At 30.2% G+C, this 13,707-nt stretch overlaps 1 protein-coding gene across 4 annotated transcripts in view; it reads left to right on the top strand.

Annotated features, from left to right (window-relative positions):
• The window catches only part of LOC111705117 (serine/threonine-protein kinase D1), a 53,643-nt gene that overhangs the window by 22,237 nt on the left and 17,699 nt on the right, over window positions 1-13,707 (top strand). For all 4 annotated transcript variants that reach the window (XM_023477573.1, XM_023477571.1, XM_023477574.1 and 1 more), the window contains 11 exons: window positions 1,479-1,540; window positions 1,703-1,773; window positions 2,477-2,552; window positions 4,317-4,424; window positions 5,922-5,987; window positions 6,520-6,618; window positions 7,321-7,403; window positions 7,783-7,864; window positions 9,903-10,002; window positions 11,764-11,873; window positions 13,629-13,694. In XM_023477573.1, coding sequence (XP_023333341.1) covers window positions 1,479-1,540; window positions 1,703-1,773; window positions 2,477-2,552; window positions 4,317-4,424; window positions 5,922-5,987; window positions 6,520-6,618; window positions 7,321-7,403; window positions 7,783-7,864; window positions 9,903-10,002; window positions 11,764-11,873; window positions 13,629-13,694 — 923 coding nt within the window. The remainder of the gene's footprint in view (window positions 1-1,478; window positions 1,541-1,702; window positions 1,774-2,476; window positions 2,553-4,316; window positions 4,425-5,921; window positions 5,988-6,519; window positions 6,619-7,320; window positions 7,404-7,782; window positions 7,865-9,902; window positions 10,003-11,763; window positions 11,874-13,628; window positions 13,695-13,707) is intronic.

Genomic DNA, 13,707 nt, shown 5'->3' with positions numbered 1-13,707 from the left:
TATTCTGTGTTTTAAATTTGAATATTTAAAAGTTCCAATTTCTTAAGTTAAGATTATGGTTTTCTGAGCTTGTTTAAATAATTTATGAAAATAATATTCTTGCTAAATTATTTAAAATGTTAAATTTGTCTAGTTGTTAAGCGCATATTAAAAACATACTTACATTTTTGCAAAATATGTGCAAAGGTTGCAAGCTTTCGCGCGAAAATTGATGAGAATTTTGACAATTTTAAGAACCAAAACTAAAAACATGCGTGTTCCTTATTTAAAATGGGACACAAAAAAAAGCTTAAATAAGTTACTAAAGTAAAATCAAAGGGCAATGTGTTTTAAATATTTATGAAACTTTTCCATAGCAGTCTGTATCAATGTGGTATTAAATATTTATGTTACAAAACATTCTCAAGAAATATATATTTCTCCTTCTTTCAGGATAAAATATAAATTTTTACAAGCATTTTATTTCGATTTTTTTTTAAATGAAACAATTTAAGTCTGATATTAAAACAAAAAACTATTATTCTGTAAAAATGCCAATAAAAATTTACACATTTTTTTATTTGTAAAAATGGTTGAAGTATAATTTTCACGCCAAACCGCCCCCCCCCCCGCAAAAAAAATATAAAATTGAAAATGAAGTATTGGGTGTAAATGTATAAGTTATAATATAGATATATTGATAAATAATAAATAATTCTTTATTACATAATATTATTCTTTTTCCCTCCGGTCTCTTCTGTCATTGACATTTGTAATATGAAATATAAAGTATTATATTAACTATTCATAACACTATTATTTTGGTTCGCAGTGTTATAAAGTTTTTGGAAAGAAATTTTCTCTTTATCGAGAATATCAAAATGTAATCTAAAAAGGCGAGAACCTTCGAGATTTAGAGAAAATTTAAGTCCAAAAACTTTACAGCACGTCGTGCCAAAATAATAGTGTTATAGGTAATTTTTTGAAACGTTTGTGTAATCGTCTTATTTCAATGGCTATTTCTACAGATCAAGCCAGAAGTCAAAATATAAAGTTAAAACAAATTTATTTTCCTTTTAATTGAAAAAAAATAATTTAGCGAAAATCCGGGAACCAATTAAAACTTTATAGCACACGTGCTGCAATAATGTACAGCTAATTATACTTTATAGCACGTTCATTTTGAAATTCACGATGAAGTGATGAAGAATGATAAAGTACACAACAGTTTCATAAAATTTATTTCCAATCAATGAGACCCAAATACTTTCAAGTGCCAATCAATGTAATTATGTTTCATTCTTTGTAAAGTTTGTTGATAAACATTTATAATTTTTCACTTTTGACTGCCTATATCTATCTATCTATCTATCTAACTATCTATCTATCCATCCATCTATTTATTTATTTATCTATCTATTATATATCTATCTTTCTATCTATATCTTTCTTTCTATCTATCTACCTGTATATCTATCTATCTATATCTATCTATTTAGCCACCCAAGGAAGTTCTGCAGATTACATTCCTGTTCAGAGACTTGTTCAGAGTATTAAGCATGTAAGATTATTATTATTATTATTATTATTATTATTATTATTATTATGATTATTATTATTATTATTATTATTATTATGATTATTATTATTATTATTATTATTATTATTATTATTATTATTATCATAATTATTATTATTATTATTATTATTATTATTTATTCAGACTAAACGTGTTGGGACTAAGATCCTGAGGGAGGGTTGGCTTCTCCATAATACAAACAAGGATACTACCAAGTAAGTTTTTTTAAATATCAGTCAATCAATCAATTAGTGAAGACTTCAGTGTTTAAAATGGTATTTGTTACTGTTTTTGCTTAATCAACCTATATAGTATACTTGTGAAATTATTTTCGATGATAGATATCTAAATTAGTTTTCAAATAAAAAAATGCAGTGTATATTTAATGAAGGGAAAAGAAGATGGGGAGGGTGGGATATGAGATTTTGTTCCCCTGCTTTTAACACAGTTTTACAGATTATTTGTTAGCCATCCCTTTAATACAGATTCTTTTTCTACTGTCCCTTTCATACAAACCATCTGAAAGCTGTCCCTTTAATGCTGACTATATTGCAGCTGTCCTCTAAATACAAAATATTTTTCGCTGTCCCTTAATACAAATTTGATGTCTGCTGTCCCCTTAGTACAGATTATTTGTCAGCAGTCCCTTTAATACAGATTATTTGTCAGCTGTCCCTTAAATACAGATATTTTGTCAGCTGTCCCTTAAATACATACTTTTTTGTCAGTCGTCCCTTTAATAAAGAATATTTGTCAGCTGTTCCTGTAATACAGATATTTGGCAGCTGTCCCTACTATTTTTCAGCCGTCCCTTAGATACAGATTATTTGTCAGCTGTCCCTTTAATACAGATTATTTATCAGATGTCTCTTTAATCCAAAGTATTTGTTAGCCGTCCCTTTAATTTTGCTATTGTAGGAAAAAACATTACTGGAGGCTTGACTCTAAATGCATCACAATGTTCACCTCTGATACAGGAAACAAGTTCTACAAGGTAAACAAACAAACAAACAAATGTAGGGTATCCTCTTTATTGTGTTTTTTGAACAAACCAGAGGTTTTTAAAATCATGTCGTTAACTGGTTGAGAATAAAATCATGTCGTTAACTGGTTGAGAACTAAATTTAGAAACACGCTTTGCAGATACTTTGGAGCCACTTGTCAGCCCAAAAAAATTGAATTTTGAAGTATAATACAAACATGATGCCCATCATTATAAATGTGATAAAATAACAAAAGAAAAATGTTAATTAAATAAATACAGATAAAACAGAAACCCACAAAGGATGAGGCTGAATGAAGATCCCAATGTTAAATTAAGGTTTCTGCCTTGAATGTAGTCTATAAATGGCTTCTTTAATGATTAAGCAAAGAACGAAAGAAGCTTAAAGTTGAAGGAAATTGTTAATAAAAGGAAACAGACAGGAAAATTGGATGAATTTTTTAAGTATAGAATTCAAATATAACTAAACCTACTTTAAAAGAAATGTAAATTGTAAACCAATAGATTAACAGACTAAATCTATTATAAATGTAAGATTAAAGGACTAAATATATTATATATAAGATTAAAATACAAATCTATTATAAATGTAAGATTAAAGGACTGAATCTATTATAAATGTAAGATTAAAGGACTGAATCTGTTATAAATGTAAAATTAAAGGACTGAATCTATTATAAATGTAAAATTAAAGGACTGAACACACTTTATATAAAAGTATTAAACTCTCTTAAAATAACTTAACCTATTTTAAGTTTAAAATGTCTGAATCAAATTAACGATTATTTTTAGAAATTAATAAAATATGTTTAAATATTGAAACAAACGTAATAAAATTAAGAAACTCCTTAATCAACAACTTTCAGTTGTATGCAGTTAAAAAGAACATGAATCAAACTTATGAATCAATCTGTCGTCACAAAAATAAAAATATTGCAATGCAATTTTTCATAATGATTCATTCAAATTCTTGTTTTTAAATTTCAAAAACCTGCTTTTAATATTGAATTTTTAAACCAATTAGTGAGTAAAATTATAAATATGCTATGTTCAGAGTTTGACTGGACCAATTATCGTTCTCGTTCCCATTTGCCATTGGTGCGATATGGTTACTCGAAAATTTCATACAAAAATTTAGGAACTAAGAGGTTGCAAAGTCGAACTAGTAATGTCCCACAAAATTGACCTTCTCCTTATGTTTAGTTCAGTGTAACTTTTCTATAAATTAATCAATTAATTAATCAACCAATTAATCAATCAATTAACCATTTGATCAATTTTTCAACCAACCAATAAATCAATCAACTGATAAATTGATCAGTTAATCAATCAACCAATAAATGAATCAACCAACAAATTAATCTATCAATAAATCAATCAACCAATTAATTAATTAACTAATCAAACAATCAATTAACCAATAAATCAATCAATTAGTCACTAAACCGATGAATCATTATCAATAAATTAATCAACTAATTAATAAATTGACTAATCAATTGATCAATTAATCACTCAACCAATTAATAAATTGACTAATCAATTGGTCAATTAATCAATATGATTAATTATTCAATCAAACAATATATCAATATATCATTAAATCAATCAATCAATTAAATAATCAATTAATCAATGAGCCAATAAATCAATCTATCAATAAATTAATCGATCAATAAAGCAATCAACTAATCAATTAGTCAATTGATCAACCAATCAAAAAATCAATCAATCAATATATCTACTTAAATTTAGGAAATTCCGTTGAGTGAGATTCTCAGTATCGATGTTGACGGTGATAACCCGTCCAGTTTCCAGATACGTACTGCAAACATCAACTTTGTGGTCAACCAGGATACACAGGTAAATATGCAGTACATTATTATTAAATTTAAAGGGAGTGTTCGCGAAAAATGAAAGGGGGTATAGACTTAATGCGATAAAAAAGCGCTTTTGATCGCTACTAATCTTACTTCTACCTGTTCCGTCTATAAGTAGAAAATTGTTAAAAACGACTCATACCGAAGAACGTAGTGTCCATACAAATTCAGAAAGATGCAACATTCAACTCGGATCGTAAACAAATCAATTTAATTCCAAAACAAATCATTCAGATATTACAAACAATAGTCATCGATTATTTTTCAACGCATTCGTAAATAGTTTCATAATATTTTGTATTTTTCATGATCTGAGAGTTACTTTTGAAAACATTTATTCCTGTTTCGAGGATTTTTGATAATGTAGACGACATTTTTATATTTTCCAGGAATGTTAAAAATCCAGCGACAGCGAAAATTATTTTTTTTTTAAATCAAAAATATTATGAAATATTAACTTTATACGAATGTGTTGAAAAATAATCGGTGACTACTTTTTGTAATATCTGAATGATTTGTTTGGAATTAAATTGATTTGTTTACGATCCGAGTTGAACGTTGCATCTTTCCGAATTTGTATGGACGCTGCGTTCTTCGGTGTGAGTCGTTTTTAGCAATTTTCTCCCTATAGACTCACAACATTCAACTCGGATCGTAAACAAATCAATTTAATTCCGAAACAAATCATTCAGATATTACAAACAAATAGTCATCGATTATTTTTCAACGCATTCGTAAATAGTTTCATAATATTTTGTATTTTTCATGATCTGAGAGTTACTTTTGAAAACATTTATTCCTGTTTCGAGGATTTTTGATAATGTAGACGACATTTTTATATTTTCCAGGAATGTTAAAAATCCAGCGACAGCGAAAATTATTTTTTTTTTAAATCAAAAATATTATGAAATATTAACTTTATACGAATCTGTCGAAAAATAATCGGTGACTACTTTTTGTAATATCTGAATGATTTGTTTGGAATTAAATTGATTTGTTTACGATCCGAGTTGAATGTTGCATCTTTCCGAATTTGTATGGACGCTGCGTTCTTCGGTGTGAGTCGTTTTTAGCAATTTTCTCCCTTTAGACTCACAGAAAGAAGTAAGATTAGTAGCGATCGAAAACGCTTTTTTATTGCATTAAGCCTATATCCCCTTTCATTTTTCGCGAACACTCCCTTTGAACAGTGGGGGGGAGGGACTTAGGGGTAGGACGTAGGCAAAATCGATTCGAATATGTTTTCATAAATTTTATAAAATCTAACGTTATCCTGGAATAGTATTATCACAGAGGGTTGCTCTTTTTGAAAGAGGGGGAGGAGGGTCCATTACATGATCATTACATAAATATACCATGCTTTTTTGGTGGAGACTCGACCCTGCTTTTTACGGAATGATCGATTATATTCATTTTCTAAAATCTTTTGGTTTGATGTTTTTTATTTCGATCGATTAATTGATTGATTGATTGATTTAAGTCTGAGGCTGGTGCTACTGGTAGTGATGATGTTTCTGTTCAAAAGTGGGAAACAGCCATTCGACAGGTAATAAAGAATCTTTTAAACCCTGAACAGGCTGGGGGGCGGGGTGTTAAACGCCAACCACCTCTAATGTTTTCCCCTAGCATAATGTTTGACACTAACCCTATACCTTTACTCTAAGGCCTTTTTTAAGTCTTTACAATATACATACACCGATTTAGATCCCCTGCTTTTAAATTTTGCATTATTTTTAGTCTGTAAACAGAATATTTTCATATTTAGTCTTCAATTTACATTCTTTTATTCTTAAAATCTTAAATTTTAATTTTTAATTTTATATTTTTAGTTTTTCAGAATTTTTATTTCAGATCTGAAATGATGTTTTTTTCTTTGTTGTTTTTCTTTCATTATAATTTTGTTATATACTTGTCTGTTTTTTTTAGATATTCTTTTAGATTTTTTTCTAATCTTTAATTTCTATTATTTTTCTTAATTAAATTTTTTTTCATAATTTTCCCTATTTTCAATTGTTATTGTTTCGCCTTAGCTTATCAATAAGGTCTTCTATTCTTTCCTAAATATTTGCTACTCCTAGGCACTGATGCCAGTAGAGGGAGGAGCATCAGGAGCTGCTAAGCCTGGAGCAGATAAATCTGCTGCTGCTCCGACACCTTCAGCTCAGGAGAAGGAGAAGGTATGGATGCTCCGAAATATTAAAAACGTAATAAATACTTGCACCAAACTTTATGTTTATAATCCCGATAAACTTGCTTCCTGATTGTGTAAACCTTTTATATTACACACTTTGGTTAATTGTTCTATCAGATATATAGTTTGGAGTTTTGGGAATATATATTTCTATTTTTATTGTTATCGAAACATGTCATCATTTCTTTTTTTAATACCCAAACCAATTTTTCAGAAGAAATTTTTGTTTCTTTGCAAATTATTGTTGTGTAAAAATATACATTTGTAATATGTGTGTATAAAATCTTTGTTCAACGTTCAAATTTAATTTTAGTCAATTATTTAATATGTTCAGAGAAATATAATGGTAATCCAATTACTAAAAACAAACATATGTTTTTTATGTTTGACCTTCAATGCTTTTGTAGCTGTACTTAAGAAACAGTTATAAAAATGAAAAACGCTTTAACTTTCCTTTTAGAAATAGATTTATACTTCATAATAGGCAAGTTTTGCTAATAATCTATAGTTTTAATTTCATAACCTAATGACGCTTTGAAGCCATATCTTAAGTAAAAATTTTAGCTTTTCAATGTTGCTTTTAAGCCAAAAATTCTAATCTATAATATTTGCGGATTTTTCTGTTTAAATTCTTGCATTTTCCAAAAATAAAAAAATCATATTTTCTCCTTAACCCCAATATATTTAGGATATCAGCCAGGCGTACCAGATATTCCCAGATGATGTTCTTGGATCAGGGCAGTTTGGTATTGTTTACGGTGGTGTTCACAGGTAATTATCATTTATACAGAATTAAAGGTCGTCTTCTTGTTTACGGTGGTGTTCACAGGTAATCATTATTTATGCCGAATCAAATGTCGTCTTCTTAATCTTCGCAATATATTGATGCATTCAGCATAAAACTTGTAAGGGACTGTGGCCGTTGTTTCAAGTGACCTTCTATTTAAGAAGGAGCCCGATTATCGGTTTCCTTTAAACCTTGGTTCGAGAAAAACTGATGAGGATGTCATTGTTTTTATCTCTAAAAATTGATAAGATCTAATTGTGGTTTCACCACCAAAACAGTGGCATGCGGATTCTTATAGCAGTGGTAAAAAAGTTACCAGTTCCGAATTTAAAAAGCTAAAATGAATATGATCGATATTTTTAGAATGTCTGGAAGATCGGTGGCGATCAAGGTGATCGATAAAATGCGGTTCCCAACCAAACAAGAAGCTGCTCTGAAAAATGAGGTAAATAAAGCGTAATTAAATGGTGAAAAGGAAAACAATACAGTGGGAGCCATACAATTGTGGAATAGGAAGACGACATTTAGACTCAATTATTAGGATTAAAAAATGTCCAATTAATAAAACACAGGCATTTATTACATATTAAACGTTTTTCAAACTACTGTAAAAACTATTTATAACAACATCATATACCGTTCAGGTTTCTGTAATGTCGTCTTCTTGTTACATTTTATATTGGCCCCCCTGTATTTGAAGATTGGGATATATTTTAAGACAGGAAGGGTTTCATCAATTCTGTTTTTGTCTTACTTTGAAAATTATGTGTTGACATACAACTTAAAGTAATCGTATATAATTCAACTCTAAGGATGCCTTCACAAGGGCAGCCGTAGTACATTTGAGTTTCCGATAAGGGTCAACCTTTCCGGTCCCAGTTTGTACTACATCGCACAGACATTGGGTTAATAAAGAAGACAATCAACAGGACTATAGCCAGTGCAACAAGGTTGACGCGGTCATATTTTATGCTTCATATAGGTTGAATTTACTTTTCTTAAAGGGTGCTCCGTTTTGTTAGTGGAGGGGGGAGTTAAACTTATTAAACAATTTTATGTTTTCAGAAAAATTGGTATAAAACTTTTTAAGTCAGTCGATAGAGATTAAAACATTTTAGTTTCTATATATGTAATTTTTTTTTAAAGATATTACAGTTTCTCAGCTAAAATCTCAAACTTTTCTATTTCTTGATAAAATTGAAATTGAACTTGAAAAAGATTATCTTTCAACTTAGAGATTAACTTGTGAAAATAAACACTGAAAACGGAAACTTAAAAAATTGTTAAAAGCTTAAAAAACTGATAAGAAAATATGATGACGTATCAGCGCTGATATCTATTTTAAGTTATATTTCTAAAGGACTGTAATTTCAAGGAAACTCAATATAATCAATTTATTATAAAAAAAAACAAATAAACATCCTCATACACTCTATATATGTATATATATTATAAATATATATATGAATAAAATGTATTTATAAATATATAGACACTCTATATATACTGATATATGTCCAATGTTCAAATAACATCAGTATTAATTTTTTCTATATCTGAAAATTGATTATTTCAAATCGTAGTTTCCTTTTATTATTGAAACAGAGACGGGAATCTGGGCAATTTCTCAAATGCCTGGAAGAAGAAAATTATCAGAATTTTACACTTTTGAAGATTTGATACTCAGATTAAGATTAAAAAGGGTACCGTTGTTAATCTGACATATCACTCCACAGAAGGAGGGTTGGATAGTTTTAAAAATCAGGATTAGAAATTTAAGATTAAAAACATTGCTAAAAGGCACTTTGATCTTTCTTCGTAAAATATTAATACATGTGCACGTGCAGCACCTTCCACGGTTTTCCTAATAAATTTGATTTGGCTTTATTGTCCCAAGCCGACTTCTTGCCCTGCAGAAAATTATATTACATTATAGTACTCTGGCTTCATATTCTACCACCTACGCTGCCTGACCGAAAAAAATAACGGTTTCAGTGGAGGGTGATGCTCACTGCAAGGGGGAGTGAATTTGCCAAAAAAAATTTAAAAAAATTGCGTGAAATCATTACGGCGATAGTCAATTCTAATGTAAAAAAAAAAAAAAATTGGAACAATTTCTTTTACGTCATTAGCTAACTGGCTATGCAAGTTTTGACCTATATATACTCGTAAATCTGTTATTTCACAATAAATAATCAAAATAAGCTTCCAATATGCACAGCGATAATCAATGCCCCAGCTTGTAGAAAGCCATTTCTAAAAATTAAATTATATTCGATAATTTTTTTATTATTTTGAAAAAGTTCCCGCTCATCTTGGATTTTTCCTATAGCCAACAGTACACGTACATCCATTCAATCAGGACATACGTCATGAACACTGTCATAATTATTCTTTGAATTTTATATTGTTGTTTTTGTCGGGTTTTCGGTAATTTGAAATTTACATTATGAATAATAACAATGATAATAATGATACTCTAGGTGTCTATCCTGCAGAATATTCATCACCCCGGAGTTGTCAACTTGGAGAAAATGTTTGAAACTCCAGAGAGGATTTTTGTTGTCATGGAGAAGCTTAAAGGTAAGAATAATGGATTTAGTCTTAAAGGGACTATAAGCAAGATTTTAAGTGACCTTCCATTTATCAAGAGGTCGTCCGATTCACAACGGTACCCTTTAAACCTTTGTCCGGACAACAATGAGGTTGATACCACGCTATAAACGGAAGGTCACTTGAAATTATGCTTACAGCCCCTTTAAAATGAACCCCTGCCTGCTATGTTCCGGGGTTACTAATTGTTTTTGTAATTAATCTTTATTCCTTTTGTTTTTGTTTGTGGAGACAAAGCTGAATTATTTGGATTGTTTACATAAGTGTAAACATGCAATGTAGCAGCTAAAAATATATTTTGTGAAAAAAATCCTCAAAATTCAGTTATTGTTCATCCCTCTAAAAATTCAGTTTAACAAGTTTAAAATTTGAAATAAATCACTTATGGTTTTATTTTGAGTGTAAAACTTACTCCAAGGTTGATTTGCTTATACTTTTATATTTCTGAAAGAAATATATTCGGATAGAAATGTTAACGTATTAATTGACATTTTTGCATTCTTTTGAAAATATTTATTGGTTTGGAAAGCAATAAATATCAGAATAGGCTTGTTCATGTTCATCCAAACTGTAAACAGTTGTTTTAAATAGTTAATCAAAATTTGGTGTTGATGATTTTGAAAATATATTTTGGTCTGCAGGTTGATCATGCCTGCGTAGTTCTTGCGATTTGTTTCTGTCCTGAAGGTTTAAAACAAATTGTACATCCTCTTTTTTGTTGTTTTAGCACTGACAGTTAATCGCATTTTCTTTTGATTCATCATTATAATGGTCTTCTAAGATTTGTTATTTCAATGAATTCCTTCAATGAATTTCTTTATTTTTAAAGGGACTTATGACGTAATCTAAAGCGACAACGTATTATGTCTGAATTATAACGTTACCTTCCATCGTCGTTATTCTTTCTTAAAAAGATACAAATATTGTACATTATTATCCTTGTGTCTGAATAAGGACTTTTAACTAGAGATGGGCATCGTTTTTGTAAACGAACGGAGTTTTGGAACGAACGAAATTTTTGAGAACGAACAAAAAAAAACCAAACGATTTCGTTAGTTTTTTTGACTGAACAAACGATTTTTAGAATGATATTGAAAAAAACGATAGTTTTTTACTAAAAGAACGATTTTATTGTAAGAACGATTTTACTGAACGATCTTTCAGTGAAAAACGAATGGAATAGATGGAAAATTATCGAAAATTTTGAGAACAAATGAAATCAATTTTTTTAAACGAAGGAAATGGGTCATACTTGAATAATAAACGAAGAAAATGTAAAAAGCTGAACGCGCCCATCTTTACTTAAATTTCCATCAATTTTTAGTTAGAAATAAAACAGGCTTTCATTTTTGCTCCGGTAAAGCATTAAAAGGGACCTGTAACTCAACAAATGGAGGGTGACTTAAAATTATGTTACTGTCCCTTTAAACAAACAGCGAGAAAGATTAGATCCGCATTGCAATTCTTATTAAACCCACAGACTATTTTTTTCAATTAGAAGTTTCCATCAAACCTTCCATTTTTTAAAATCAGTAATGTATAAGAAAAGAGGTTTTCTAGCTTGAAAAGTGATTAATTTTGACACTATCCTTCATTGTTTCTGAAGTAGAAATCCTCAAGTAACCCTAGCTTTGAAGAGAAGCTAGCAATTAAGAAAATAAAGCATTCATTTTTTAACATCCAAGGCTTTTAAAAAAATGTGTTTGATGTTCAATTTTTGTTGTTGTGCAGGCGATATGCTAGAAATGATCCTCTCGAGCGAGCGTGCGCGATTGTCTGAGCGCACAACCAAGTTCTTGGTTACACAGATACTGGTGGCGCTCAAGCACCTCCACAGTAAGGTAAGCGATTGAATAAATGAAGTGTAGGCCAATAGTGTGTATCCGAGCCTCCCAGAGGAAGGGTGTCAGCAGAAAGGGCGCTATGTGCGTTGTACTTGTATAGAAGTCTAGATAGCAAGGACACTTCTCTCCACAACTGAGTGGAAAGCGGGCTAATCCTAAAGAAGATATAGTAATAAAGATGAATACAGAAGCAATACAGAGACTCAAAACATCAGGGATGAAGTACATGCTGATACAGGTTTTAAGGGGGAACAGAGCCTTCAATAGACTTTAAATCAAATACCATAAACTGGTTTTTCACCCTCCTCACAATGGAAACTGGATTACTCATGGCAGACCTCTGACAATGATCGGCAAAAGACACACTCCCCGTGTTTTAAAGCGATGGGACAGCATGCTTAGCGGGTTATTTTTTCTTTAAAAAATGTGTCCACGTGGGAATACACGTTAAAAGTGAGGACTATGGTATTTCTCATACCTGTTACCCTTACACACCCATCCTCATCCGCCTACCTCCTAAATTCCAACCTTATCCTACTTCACGAGCAGATATAGTGGAACTCAGAAACTGCTTGGCTGTGGAATATTAATCAAAAATTTCTGAGAGAGATCATCATTGGTTTCATTGGGTGTTCCTTTCCTAGGGGGTACACCTAAATCACCTTGAACCTAGCCGAATGCAGTTAAGGCTAGGAGATCTTTTAATTTCTTTCTAAATTACTGCAAGACACTGATACATGTAATGCAGCTGACAAAGGGAAGTTCTCATTATACAAAAATGTCAGCAATAAACCTGCATAGATGGCCGATATCAAAAACAACTGAAATAAATACAGAAACTCAAGAGCTGATATTGAAATACTACAAATTGCCTGATCAGCATCTCAAAACTGCATATTAACCCTCCTGGGGGGGGGCGGGGGTATGGAGCTAATTGAACGAGCATAACAGGACAGCCAGGAAACAAGAAGATTGGAAAAATGATTATCTGCATTCTGCATTAAATACATGTATCAAATAATTTGTTTCATAAAAAAAATTAAAAAGAAATAAATTGATAAAGTTGAAAAGAAGTGTAGGCCAATTTATTAAAAAGGAAAACCAAAGAAAAATCTTTTTAAAGCTTACAGGGAAGCTGATAGAATATACAAATGAAAAGTGGGGAAGCCTAAACATTTTAGGAGTAGATCGCGACCAATATTAGTTCTATCTGATGTTCCTGTCTCGAGTAATTTATATAAAACAGTGTGTAAGTTTTACAAAAAAATTACGCCATATAGTGAAAAAAATAAACCTAAAATTGGAAAATTATTACATTTAAATTATAATAGGAGCGTGGCTAAAATGTCTAGACTCCTCTGGGTAATCTTAATTTTTAGCTTTGTTCCGTATTTGCTGAATATCATCTGTTTAAACTTTAATACAAATACCTTATCACATATATATATGAGTTTTTGTATAACGTTGACACAGTTTTATAACAATTACTCGATACAGGGACGTAAAATAGATTTTAGTATTGGTCGCGATTAACTTAAAATAAATTTAAGGCTGACATTTTACTTTAACAGTCTATTTAAGCTATATAAATGAACCTTTTTTGCTAGTTTTAAGAGTTAAATTATTCCAACTGATATTAAAAAATTTATTAATTCTTCCCTACTTTTTTTTCGTTCCTGATTCTTAATGGTCGCATTTTGTTAAAAAAAAGTTCTATTTTATTTTATTTTTTTTATTTTTTACCCTTTTTAGAACATTGTACACTGTGATCTAAAACCTGAAAACGTTCTTCTATCATCAGATTCAGATTTTCCACAGGTAGGAGATAGAT

This window comes from Eurytemora carolleeae, unplaced genomic scaffold (genome assembly GCF_000591075.1).
Source record: "Eurytemora carolleeae unplaced genomic scaffold, Eaff_2.0 scaffold650, whole genome shotgun sequence".
Classification (NCBI taxonomy): Eukaryota; Metazoa; Arthropoda; class Copepoda; order Calanoida; family Temoridae; genus Eurytemora; species Eurytemora carolleeae.
The sequence above is the reverse complement of the archived record's forward strand: the minus strand, read 5'-3'. Positions and strand labels throughout refer to the sequence as shown.